This window comes from Lycium ferocissimum, unplaced genomic scaffold, assembly GCF_029784015.1.
Source record: "Lycium ferocissimum isolate CSIRO_LF1 unplaced genomic scaffold, AGI_CSIRO_Lferr_CH_V1 ctg914, whole genome shotgun sequence".
In the NCBI taxonomy this organism is placed as follows: domain Eukaryota; kingdom Viridiplantae; phylum Streptophyta; class Magnoliopsida; order Solanales; family Solanaceae; genus Lycium; species Lycium ferocissimum.
The window spans coordinates 101,638-115,692 of NW_026727592.1; the positions used below are offsets into that span (position 1 = coordinate 101,638).

Sequence of the window (14,055 nt, forward strand, 5' to 3'; positions counted from 1 at the left end):
AAAGTAGATAAATATACCTCTTCCATTAAGAAAGTACACAAATATACCCCTCAGTTAACAAAATCCCCAATTACACCATTAATTATCCGATTTAACTTAAAAAAACCATGCCCGACCTGCCCCGGCCTGCAAATTAAATTATTTCCACCCAAATATACCCACCACCACTACAACCGACCCAACACAACCACCACCACCACAACCAGTAAATTCTTCATAACCATCCTTGCATGTTTTCTTCCGTCTATTCTTCTTTTTGTCATTTGGATCATCTTTTGTTTGTTAGTTTACCATTTTTGGCATTATTTAATTATAATGAAATTACAATTTTCTCTTGTTTTTTTTCCAGTGCATGCAGCAAAAATGAAGCAGAGAAGAAACTGTCAAATTTCACATTTCAATAAGGTTGTTCTAGTGACAACAACATTTTGGTGAAACATTTGCTGGGGGAACTTCGGAGCTATGTAAGTTATATCCTCATTTATAATAGTCCAATGTGCAGTTAAATGCTTTTTGTTAGTTCTTTGAGTTGCAAGTTCTAGTGACAGCTATTACTAGCACTTATAGTAATGAGAAATTCGTCTTTGTGTCATGACTAAGATAATCAGTTTCAAGCTAATAGTGTGATTATCTGAAAAGGAACTTTATAAAGAGAATAATTCCACAATAAGCTACTAGTTTCTGGATTAGCTTCATTATAGGAAGCTTTATGCTTTTAGCTTTCATCAGATTGTTATAAAGGGGGTGAAGGATTGATCTTATATCTTGAAGTTCTTTTGCTCTACTAAATTTTAAGTATGCTGGATTAGTGACTAATTGGATGACTGTCCCACCGGTTATCGAACATTTCTTTTTCGCCACTTTTTACTATAAAGAATTTCAACTTTGGTTTATTTCTCAGAAAAGAAAAAGATTAAATACCTAAAACCCTCCCTAAACTAATCTATGTTTTGCAAGTTTAGTGGTTAAAAACTATGGGGTGGTACTGTTACCCTCCCAAACTATGGGGTGGTGGTACAAAACTATGGGGTGGTACTGTTACCCTCCCAAACTATTTACTATCCACTTTGACTAACGGAAGAAAACATGCAAGTGGTGGTGGTGGTGGGTCGGTTATAGTGGTGGTGGGTATATTTGGGTGGAAAGAATTTAATTTGCGGGTCGGGGTGGGTCAGGCATGAGTTTTTTTAAGTTAAATCGGGTAATTAATAGTGGAATTAGGGATTCTGTCAACTGAGGGGTATATTTGTGTACTTTCTTAACGGAAGGGGTATATTTATCTACTTTGACTAACGGAGGATATATCTAACTATTAAACTAAAGTAGAGGGGTATATTTGACCCTTTTCCCTAAAAAGAGAGTTGAATTTATTTGTGGTTTAAAAAATTCGTTATTTGTTTAGTTATGAATGAATGAAATAAAATCAATGTTAATTATTATAATCAGTAAGGTAAAAATATATTGAAGGTTAAATAAGCTATAATTGAATAAATAAGCCTGGATGTGGTTGATCCTTGGAGCAAATCCTTCGTGGGGTTCCTTCGGTGGAACAAATATTAGCTCCTGCTCTAAGAAGATGAGAGCTATTATGGTACTAAAGTATAAATATGATAGCTAATTGAAAAGACTGAATCGCAAAGAATGAGTGTAAAATAATTGTTATTCGATGATCTTTCCCAGGGCTGTTAAACTCCTTTTATAGTACAAGTACATAAGCTCTTAACTTGTGATTAAATCCTAATAATGAATAATAATGGGCAATAAATATTGCTTTAATGCTAAATCGTAACGTTTGCTCCGTATCCGGACCGGTCATGTAACGTTATTCTCCCATTAATGGCCCGGTGCTATTGCCTTTGTAAATTTACTTCGGATGTCTCCGGGGCTCCTTACTCAAATTAAATGAGATAATTTGCAACGTTCCACCTTCTTCCGCCATGTGCTGCAATACCACTTTGCCACGTGTTGAGCTATATTTTGACATGTATACAGATAGTCCCCCTACTCTTCGGTGTAAAGAAGTGGTACCGAGGAGTGGAATTGAAACGTTACGGGACCTATCACCACTTAATGGCAGGAAGAAGTTTGCTCTGACTTCTGATGTGATGTACGACTCTTCGATTCTTCTATTTTTATCCACATGTCCTGCCCGAATTGGCGAAACTGGGCGGTTCGGATTTTTTGAATCGACTTGTAATCATGACGCTCCGTGTGATAAAATTTCAAGAAGCTTATCTTAATCTCATTTACCCTTCTCTTAACCTTCTTTCATTCATCACAAAGATACTTCTTGCTCTCACGTTAAAGCTTATTCATCTTCAATTTTACTTGAATCTATACATTAATCATCCAGAAATATGAGTAAACCCAAACCTTCATATGCATCCGCTGCTTCTCTTTTATCTGCTTCGTTGCTGCCAACCGGCGACAATAACGCCGAAGGCGATAATTCCCCAATTCTGGCCAAAGAGTCTTTTTATTCATTTATCCCTAGTAGATTCAACTTCAACGATGACTTTGCTTCCAAGAAAGTAAATACTCAAAGTGATAGAGCTAAAATGGTTGATAACTATCCCTCTTGTATCACTGCCGACACTCTCCCCAGGTTCGTATCGACTGCAAATGGGGACACCTTTTTAACAACATTATCCCTGATCCTGAAGATGCCATGACCAAACACAGACCAGGTTTTTCTAATATGTACACATATTCGTTCACATTTGGTTTAGATCTGACAATCGACTCGGTGGTTATTGAGATGTGCAAATGTTGCAATGGTTGCCTTGGTTAAATTGGTCCGTCTGTCTGGAGGTCATAGCCTATATCCAGTTTTTGGCTGATAAAGCAAATAAGCCTTTTACTTTGAACGAAAATTTTAGGTGGAGTCATCTCCGAGCGTGGTAGATCCTCACTAATCGATGCTTGGACGACGATAATGATCGAGGATGGATAGAAAGATTTGTTGCTGTTCCCACAGTAGAGATCGTCGACAAGGCGAACATGCCCATCCCGGAAGTATGGAATCCAACATGTAAGCGTTCACCCTTTTCAACTCCTATTTCGCCTTTTGGTGTACTCACCTCCTTTTCTTTCTTATGCTTGCAAAGCCAACAAAATCTATCCACCCACCGATTTGCACTCTCCGGTGCAAGCCCTTCTTGATGTCTCGAGCTGTGATTCCCGGAAGTGGAAAGAGATCTCTCGCGATCGATGGAAACCCAAAAATCATAGTGAGTCTTGGCTCTAATATATATATTTTATATTCATGCGCTCCAACTTCCTTTCTTTTTTGAGTGCAATCCTTGTTTATTATGAACATTTTTCGAGGGTCGCTCCGATAGACCCTATCCTAGAGTGTCAGAATCCAGCTACCGTGGTCGTGGGTTCGTCTTCTATTCAGAAGGCAAAGAAGAAGAAGACCTCAAGGTCTTCTAAAAATAAAATAAAAACAATAACGCACCTTTCTTCTACTCCTCTTCCAGGAAAACCGACTCCGAGGCCGTCGAGCCACCCATCTTACCATACCGTCATTGTTGATGACGATAAAGAAATCGAGGATGACGATATAGTGGCTAAGAGGGTCAGGCCGGGATCTACGATAGATGTTCACCTTGCTAATTTGCTACTTTCCACGCATTTTGCCAACTCATCACCGAGGCTGAGTCTTTGGTCAAGAAGTCCCCAAGTTTAACCAGTCTTTGGAACTAGCTCCTTCATAAAGGACAAAATGGTTCCCAGGTTTGTTTAGTAGACATCCGAGTGGAAGTGTCTTGTAATGGTTCTTGTAATACCAAAGGTTTTCCAATGCTTTTGGTCTCGAGTAAGATTTTTAATGAAGGTTTGCATGCTTCTTCTCGGGTAAGATTTTCCCAGTTCATTTATTTGTTTCATTAGCTTCCTTTCAATGACAATTCCTGACCCCGTACTTCTTTCTTTATTTAGTCCGGGGTCCTAGTTGGTGAAGGTTAAGAAAGCGATGCATTAAGGATTTTGACAAACTAAAAAAATGCCGACTTAGAGGACAAGAATCGCGAGATAGAATTCTATAAATCTGAGCTCAACAGAAGGGACTCTCAGCTAACTGGCGACATCCCAGCCTTGAAGGCTGAGCTTGAACAGATGAAGGCTTCCCTGCAAAAAGCCAACCAAGATCTCGAAAAATGAAGGAAGACAAGGAAGCTTACAGCCAGCAGGCCGATGGGCTCCAGGAACATCTTGCCAGGTTTTAACTTGAATTTGATTCTCAAGATAGAGCCCTGTAGCTCAGTGTTCAGAATGAATCTTTCTTAGATGCTGAAGTTCAGAGACTAAATACTAAGCTTTCACATGTTGATGATGAAAGGATTGCGATGGACCATGAACAGTCTTCAACTTGGTATGTGGAAGTAGCAAAGCTATCAGCAAACTCTGGAGATAAAAAGGCTAGAAGCTGAACAAGATGCTGGCATAAAAGAGAACATCGTCCTTCAAAGTGAGTGTGATGAAGCTCTTCTTTAGCGGGACGAAGCTCGTGCCTTTGTTAAAGCTCAAGAGTCTCGGGTCATTCATCATGGTGAATTCCCTACTTGGAATGTTCTAAGGTTCACCCTTAAACAAGTCAAACAGGGAATTGGCAACCTTGATGAGAAAATCGAAGAAGCCCGAAGACTCAAGCTAAATGCCTCGGCTGCCTTGCCTCCAGCTCCGGACTTTGACTTCGATGATCTTGGCGATGAAAATAAAGACGCCGGAAGCAATGATGAAGATGTTGAGGCCGAAGAAAGTGATCCTTCGAGTACAAAACAGCTCCCCAACCACCAACATTTAATTACCCCAATTTAGCAGCCTAATTTTTTTTTGTTCCCTCCCTCCAAAAGCTCGTTGCTCCCCATTTCTGCACTTTTCCGATCCCGTTTCAAGCCAAATTTTTGGCTTTTCATCTGAAAATCAGTCCCAAACGACGGATTTCTTCCCCACTTCAGTCATTATAACTTAAATATCTTAGAAATCATTGAAAAGAAGCTCGAATTATTTTCACCATTGTTGTCAAAGCTCAATTATCATGTGCCAATTCCGTTCGCGTCTATTGGTAGTGGATTTTTTTTTGTTCTAATCCTCTTGTAGAGTCAATTCTCCATTAAAAGAGTCGTATCCTTGCTGCTTTATTGGTCTGAATCTGGTACTGTTCTAAGTCTAGGCATCGACCATAGCAATAGTCTATTATATCTTTAGTATGGCGCCTATTGGAGAATATGTTATAGTAGGTGGTGATTACATGAGTGAATGGGTGGAGACCCCAAAATATTGGATTTGGAATTCTGCGAGCAAGGTGACAATGCCGATAGCCGTGAGTCGCAATGGTACGTATAACGATTTGGTTGAGAGCGTAAAGGAAAGCTGGGAGTTAGATTGTGACCCCCACGACTTGCGCATTAGTTATATGATTAATACTCGCCCACGCAAGGGAAAAGCTCACTTCTTTCATAACGAATGATAAGCATGTGGTGTTGTATATGCTTGATGTTGTCGCTGATGGTTGTAGGCCTGTTTTGAGAATAAATGTTGTTGAGAGGTCTCAAGCAGCGTCAACATCAGCAGCACCACCCCCACCCCCACAACAGCCAGTGGATGCAAATTCAATGCAAAATGAGAGCATGGGTGATCATTCAATGGATACGGATGATCATGATGTTGATGTCGAAGAGTGTGATGGGAAGCCAAACCAACTTGGAAGGAAGAGAATAAAGTGTATCTCTGGCATAGCAAAATCTTTTAAGCCCAAAGGACGTGTAAAGGAGAGGAGAAACAAGTGCTCAATTGGCAAGGGAAGTGGCCACAAGAGAACAACGTGCCGAAATAGAGAGGGATGTACTTGATGTATTTTTCAATGTATTTCATTGTGCTTTTCTTGTACTTTCCAGTTTTGGTTCTTCAATTAAAATATGTTTTTCTTGTACTTTGAAGTTTTTGGTTCTTCAATTTAATATTTCAGTGAATGTATACAAATTAAATCCAACTCTAGACAGCACAGTAGCCACAGAATGTAAAGTGACCTGGGAGAAAATGTACAATGCAAGAATGCCATGAACAGAAAGTAAACAGCAACGTTGTAATTTGTATGCCACATTCACATTATGGTTTAGGCAGCAAACTGGAAACTCAAATCATTCCTGTGTTATTACAGAACTGTTGAACTATTCCAAGACTCAGAAACTATCTTTACAATGATGAAATTCAAACACAAAAAAAGAATCATGAATTGTCTAGTTTTAAAACCTCTTAAGCAGAAACTAAGAATGAATCATGAATTATCTCAATTTTATCTCATCAGCGCATCGTCGCTTCCAACCCACCAAAGCTTGAGCTCAACATCTTTTTCCCCTCCATCCACCACATCATTTACAAGCTTATTCAGATCAAAAGATTTATGATTATCAGCAAGGTCCTCCAATTTTTTCACCATAGTCTCTTTAGTTCTGCTCTCAGTGAATCCAGTGTAATGAGCCCTCTTGTGCCCTCCCAAAGATTGGCCTGATGGAAAAACCTTGAAGCATATTGGGCATTTGTGATCCTTCGAACTTTTGATAGGCTCAGAACTTTTCCTGATTATTCCAATTGTTCCCAATTCAACTGAACTGTCATCAATGCTTTCAAGCTGGGAACTAACCATATCAGATACTAAAAGATTTGTCTCTGGATGAAAATCAACCCCTGCATTCTTAAGTGAACAAGAATTCAGAAAAGAAAAATCCCCCATCACAACTGATGTACTTGGATCATTCTCAAATTGCACTTCAGTAGAGTAGCAGACCTTTGTGATCTCAGCGTTGATCAACATCAACCTGTCTGAAAATTCATCAATTTCATAAGTCTTTTCATAACCATCAAAAATTCCATTAGCACAGTGAAATGTTTCACTATCAAGAATGACATTTTCACTTTTAGTATTCTCCGAAATCGAAATGTATTCATCCCAGTCCCTAACACCGGATGCCAACATCATCAAACACTTAGCAGCTTCTAGCATTTCATCAACTTCACTAATTGCAGAAGAAGATTCATTCAAACCAGAAAAAGAAGGGTTTGCATTGTATTTTATCTTTGATCTCTTCTTCCGAATAGGGCAAATAACGGTATCGAAATCCGATAAGCTCTGTTTCGATTCAGAATCTTGATGATCAAATTCAACCCTTGATCTTTTCGAGTGAACTTTCATGTGACCAAAAAGAGCCCTCATTGAAGCAAACCCTTTCCCACATTTCGCGCAAATATGATTTTTTTCAGTCCCTTTCTTTGAATGAGTCCTTAAGTGACCTGCAAGAGCTTTCATGGAGGGAAATTCTTTACCACATTCTTTACAGAGATTTGTCGTTTTCAAAGACCAACGCTTTAAATCAGAAACCCTCCAAGATTTTCTTGGATTTTCTCTTAAACCATAACCAATTGAGTCAACATCTTCACCATCATTAATGTTGATATCATTGTCCTTTTCTTGACTCATGCTACCATCTGAAATGCTGAAATCTTCAAGGGTATGATTTGCAACTTCTTCTTCTTCTTCAGAACCCATTTTGCTATCTTTCTGCTTCTTTGCAGCTGAAATCAAAGCTAAATGACCACGCATGTGACCTCCCAATGACCTGCTACTATTGCAACTCTTATCACAAAACTTGCACATATACTTTTGTTCTTGTGTTTCTTCCATTTGGGGTTCGTAAAAAGAATCTTGAAGAGGAAAGATCAGTAAGAAATGTTGAAAGAATAATGGCGGACTAAAAGGGAAAGCTCAAAGAATTCAAGAAATCAGTAATGGGAATTGTGTATTCAGAAGTAAAACTCAGATGCTCACTATATATAGGACTAAAGGAAACCCTTTTAAGTCCGCTTCTCCATTTGCCGAAAGAATAAAACAAACTAAGTTCAACTCTAACTAAATGGAGAAAATGGGTTGTTACGGTTTTTTTTTTGGGAGTTTATATATATTCAGAAACCAACCAATTAGAGAGTGAGCAGAAACAGAGTTCTTGAAAATCTTGAATTCTTGGTGGTATTAGTGCTTTTGCCTTTTGGTGATTTTTAAGTCTTTATATCCTATTGGACTAATAGAGGAGAAAGCCTTGCATGCAAGCAAAGATTTGACACGTCATCCTTTTTTTCGCAAAATCAATCAATAGGACAAAAAGAATAAGAAGGTCTCAAAAAAGTCTGGGCAGCTTAAATTAGTAGGAGTATAAAATTTATATCAAGTTTCTAAGATAAATTTTCACTTTTTAATCACCGCTAAGTTGTTGGTCAATGTGGGTGCTTAACATTTTTCTTTTAATTGGACTTGGAACCGGTTAAACTTTGGAAAACTCACATGGCCAGAATTAACTCTACTTTACAACCAATTGATGGAAAGGGGTAAAAAAAATTGAGAAATTAGACAAGTCACCTTGACAACCAAACAAGACAATGGTTACTAATTCCCATGGGCTACAAAAAAAAAAAAAAAAAAAAAGAAACAAAAAAAAAAAAAAAAATTCCCATGGGCTTATTAAGGATTTTAAGAAAGAATTCTTACATTTTTCCTCAAGAGATAGATTCGAGATTTTAAGTCAATGATGCAAAAATTTGTACATCTACTACTCGTTTGTGACAGCAGAAGCAAGCATAGTGTGTATTGTATATAGTAAGTGTACTCCATTAATGTCTCACAGTCACTTATAGTATCGAGTTCATCTTAACCCCAATACTTATTATGCGGAATATAAAATTTATGCATAAAAATTGACTAAAACTGCAACAATTAGCAGGTTCAATGCTAAAAACTTTAAAGGTTGAATCATTGAGTTTAAATTCTGAATCTGTCGTATATTCACAATCTGGAATATATGTTGAAACAAACTTTAGGATTCTCAGTAAGGTTCAAAAAAGTTGGTTTATATGGCTGCTTTCTCCGCCTTGTCATATTCTCAAACCCATCCTTTAGGCCCCGCAAATTACTTGGATCGTGGAACTCTGATTTAGGCCCATTTGAGAATGAATGACTCGTTAGATCTTAGCTTAGAGCACCAAAATCAGCTACACTACAATCGTGTGATGTAAAGACCTTCTTTTTTGGATTTTATATAATAAAAGTCCAGCCTAACCAACCCTTGTTTGAAGCAGACAAAGAGGAAGACAACTACTCACTAACACATGGAAATAAATGATTGCAAGACTAACGCCCTTTCAAGCTGGAATTGATTAATTATTTAAGTCTGTAATGCTGAATCTTGTACTAACCAGGAAAAGATTCTAAAAGCATCTAGCTTAAAGACTACCGACACGAAAGTAAATCAATTGAAAGGAACACCAAATTCATACCAAACTCAAAGAAAAACAGAATGTGGTCCAAAACTTAAATACCCTTCATAATCGAACAAATAAATCCTCCGACATGACAAGTAAATGATAAAAGAAGTATCCTCAATACAAAAGAAACAGAAAAAATCTTACATGCGACTCAGATAGTGACAACGGTGGTCTTATGACTACAATGGATAAAACGAAACAGAAATTGAAGTGGTAAAAAAAATAGTAAAGAATCCCAGCTGATGATTATCCGACAACTAATATCTTTAAGACCAAAACAAGCCACTCGAAAAATGCTCTTAAGCGACAGCAGGCATGTCCTTAAGCCAGGCATCAAGCGGCTTACCAATTGAGTAGACGATAAAGCCAATCTCTCTTAGTTTGTCAGCGTTCACAACATTCCTGCCATCAAAAATGAAAGCGGGTTTTTGCATGTTTTCATATATCCTCTGGTAATCAAGGGTCTTGAACTCATCCCACTCTGTGAGAATGCAAACAGCATGGGCATCCTTTGTTGCCTCGTAGGCATCCCAAGTAACACCGACTTGTTTCACGGTTGTGGGACTCATTGGCTGGAGGTGAAGGGGATGATCCCAGTCAAACTTCTTCATCGAGAGGTCCCTCTGGATTTGGTCCTCTTGCACCTGCGGATCGTATATGCTCAACCTAGCCTTATCCCCCAACAGTCCCTTGCATACATCAATAGCAGGGGTCTCACGAGTATCGCCAGTGTCCTTCTTGAAAGCAAAACCTAGAATTGCAACTTTCTTGTTTGAGACTGTGTTGAACATAGAGGCAACAACGCGATTGACAAAACGACTCTTCTGATAGTCGTTGATCTTGATAACTTGTTTCCAGTATTCAGCAACCTCAGGCAGACCATTGCACTCGCAAATGTAAACCAGGTTCAGAATATCCTTCTGGAAGCAAGATCCGCCAAAACCAACACTAGCGTTGAGGAACTTGGGACCAATCCTTGAGTCCTTACCAACAGCATATGCCACCTGTGAAACATTTGCTCCTGTAGCCTCACAGAGAGCTGACATGGCATTCACAGAAGAGATTCTTTGTGCCAAGAATGCATTGGCAGCCAACTTTGAGAGCTCAGCGGACCACAAGTTGGTGGTAATGATATTTTCTTCAGGAACCCAATGAGCATAAACATCCTTCAATGCTTGGATAGCCTTCTGGCCTCCTGGAGTTTCCCGGCCTCCAATTAGTACCCTGTCAGGTTTAAAGAGGTCTTCAATTGCAGTACCCTCTGCAAGAAATTCAGGGTTTGAGAGGATCTGGAAGTTAATTCCCTTGCTGTTGTGGGTCAAAATCTTTTCAATTGCCTCAGCAGTTTTTACTGGAACAGTTGATTTCTCAACAACTATCTTGTCAGATTTTGAGACATCGGCAATCATACGGGCTGCACTCTCCCAGTAAGTAAGATCTGCAGCCTTGCCTGCTCCAAGACCCCTTGTCTTGGTAGGAGTGTTGACAGAAACAAAAACTATATCAGCCTCACGTACATGTTTCTCCACATCTGTGCTGAAGAAGAGGTTCTTGCCCCGGCATTGCTTAACTACATCGTCAAGGCCTGGCTCATAGATAGGGAGCTGGTCACTGTTCCAGGCAGTGATGCGAGGCACAGAGATATCAACAACGGCCACTTCAATGCTGGGACATTTGAGTGCAATGACGGCCATGGTGGGGCCACCAACATATCCAGCTCCTATGCAGCAAATCTTCACCATTTTCCTTTCTTCTTTTTTAACTCTGTAACATACAATAGTTCACATATTTTTTAGGCACTTCTCAAGGCCGCGAAAAATCCATCATGTCCAATAAACAACATATCAGAGAACATGCATAAACCAATCAACTAAAAGCTTTAACACGTGTATAACAGTTAACCCCTTCAGCAAATGCTTAGGTCTGATCACGACGTCCATAATAATAATAATTGGAATATTCACCACTATCAAACTATCTGCCTAATACTTACCACAAGATCTACATTCTTAACTATAAATGTAACACCTAAACAGAAAAACTTACTGTTTCATGCATTTCTCGTTGCAGAGGAAACAAGAAGAAAATGCATACAAAAGATAGGTTGCCTGAACAAGAATACACTAAAAACACAACATGTCCAACTATTACAGTAAAATGGAAGAGGAAATTTTACATTCAGAGGATTACATTAACATGCAATTTCGGAACTCAACCTGATATGTTTATCAAACAACTGAAAATAAGGGCATTTCACTGATTCAACACAATTAACAAATGTCACTTTGTCAGAGGAAATGATATTCAGTAACCATGATCTTGACCAGATCTAATACAAAGACATTCAGATCATCCACTACAAATCATATTTATTTTAGATCCATCTTTGAATGATCTCAGCAAACACATAGATCTAATCAAAATCTAACAATTCATTCATGTATAAGCCAGCACTTTCATAGCTAATCAAAATCACGAAAAAGACAGCTTTTTTCCTCATATTATCTTTAAAATATCACAAAATTAACACTTTTTACCGTAAATTCAAACAATTATAGCGAGCTGACTCATAAATGCTTGCGATGCAATACACCAAATCATGTAAATCAACTATTTCCCTCAATTGACCTTAAAAATACAACACAAATTCTCACTTCTTGATCTATGAAGTCGAACAAATATATAAAAGCTGAATCATAAATGCTTGCAATGTTATACACAGAGCTTTGTAAATCAACTTTTCCCCCTCAAATTAACCTTAAAAATACAACCAAAATCACACCTTTTGATCTACAAAATCCAACAAATATAACAAGCTGAGTAATAAATGCTTGCAATCATGTAATTTCAGCTATTTTCCTCACACTAACCTTATAAATACCACAAAATTCACAATTTTGATCTACAAAATCCAACAAATATAGCAAGCTGAGAATAAAAAGAAGGATTGCGAGGTACTAATACACAATATCTTGTAACTGCAAAGAGCGTAACTGAAATTAAGAAAGGAATAAGAAAAGCAATTGGAAAATTCGTACCTGTGAGATGAATTTTACGACAAAATGAAAAGAGGAAAAAAATGGATCTGTAAGTGTGTTATGAAGGAGAAGAGAGCGGGTACGTTCTATATATAGTAGTTGCAGATCTAAGATCTGTAAGAGTGTGAGTCTTTAATAAGGGAACTTTTTGAGGAAAATAATTTAAAATTTTAAATAAATAAATTTACTACTTTTTCACGTTTTCGGCACTGATGTGGAGAGATCAACGAAATGCCTCCACACGTAAAGCGAACATTGTATTCGTCAGTTGCGGTTTTGATTAAATACTACTCCGTACTACTTTTTTACTGATACTGAACGTTTACAGCAAAATTAATTTAACTTTAGTAATTAGTAAAAATGAAAGTGATGTTACACATTATTTAATTATGGTTAAGTCAAAATTATGTGTATGCAAGATAAACATCTTGCATTTATTGGAATTGTATATATATATAAATACCAGGTGAAATAAATTTTTACCTATTTAAATATTTATTAATCTTTTTGTCAATTTATATCAGATAACTTGACAAATTTAAGAAAGGAATTAAAAAAATTGAAATTTGTGATTTTAAAAATATAATGAGATTCCAATGACTATAAAAGTATGTCATTGAGGATAAAATAAAAAAAGTAAGTTAAATCTTTTTAAATATAAAAATATGTCATTCATTTCTAAATGAATTAATAAGTATATACTGTTATATAAAACGAAATAGAGAGGACACGTGCTAAGTAAAACAAAAATGACATGTTTATTTAATCGCTTTCCATCGAATTTATATGATACAACTGGGGTTAAAATTTAAACTATTGTGATGTGAATTTCTTATTTTCATAATACTAAAAAATTATTTGATGACGCGGGATGTACCCGTCTAACATAATATAATAAATTGTAAAAAACGAAATTGAATAACTTTATTGACAATTTTATAGAGTGTCCTCTCGGAAAGCGTCTAGTTTTCATAAGAGTCCAAATTTTGCTTTTCATATAGAATACTAATAAGTGGATATAGAATAAAAGAATTGTTATTGTCAACTGGGGAAAGATGGAATAGTTTTGGCTGTAAGCCAGCTGAGATTGGTATATTTTCCCACGCGGTTTGACGATTCACGCACCACTGTCAAAGCTGGTCGGTGGCGCTACCCTTCGAGGTAGGTGCATTCTGGTTTTGAGTATGGACCGGGGTCAGGGTCAACAACCCTTGAATTGCCTAATTTCGTTCCATATAACAACACTTTTGCTTGTTTTTTTCCTTATTCAAATGAATATTACGAAGTTGACTTTGTCAAGAGATTATACACTAGGAATCGAGCACCCAATTTTCGATATTGGTGGTGGAGCCTAATTAACTTGGAAAATACTATCTTATAGATAAAGAGTATCATATCAATAACAATTTTATTTTCAAAGTTGGATAGCAAAATCTTTAATTAAGGAATGAGAGATATTATGAACTCTGAATACAAAAGGTCACTATTGAAAAACTAGTCCAACCTACTTCTTTCTTAATTGTGCGGATAACAAAATGTATCGTGGTTACGAGTACTTTATTAATTCTCATCTCAGAATAATTTAAGGGTTTGAATGGGAACTAGTTATGTACAAATTAACCATTTTTTTGCACGAATTGTCCTAAGGCATAACCTTTGCCTAAGTGTTTCTCATATAAGGCATAACCTTTGTCTAAGTTAT

At 37.3% G+C, this 14,055-nt stretch overlaps 2 protein-coding genes across 2 annotated transcripts; both read right to left on the minus strand.

Annotated features, from left to right (window-relative positions):
- Positions 1–5,986: 5,986 nt before the first annotated feature.
- LOC132046037 (uncharacterized) lies at positions 5,987–8,428 on the minus strand. The gene has a single exon (XM_059436586.1). The coding sequence runs from the start codon at positions 7,682–7,684 to the stop codon at positions 6,299–6,301; it is 1,386 nt and encodes a 461-aa protein (XP_059292569.1). The 5' UTR covers positions 7,685–8,428; the 3' UTR covers positions 5,987–6,298.
- Positions 8,429–9,350: 922 nt separating this feature from the next.
- LOC132046038 (UDP-glucose 6-dehydrogenase 3) lies at positions 9,351–12,508 on the minus strand. The gene is made up of 2 exons (XM_059436587.1): positions 12,354–12,508; positions 9,351–11,079 (listed from the first exon to the last, which is right to left on the minus strand). The coding sequence occupies exon 2, from the start codon at positions 11,055–11,057 to the stop codon at positions 9,615–9,617; it is 1,443 nt and encodes a 480-aa protein (XP_059292570.1). The 5' UTR covers positions 11,058–11,079; positions 12,354–12,508; the 3' UTR covers positions 9,351–9,614.
- Positions 12,509–14,055: the final 1,547 nt, after the last annotated feature.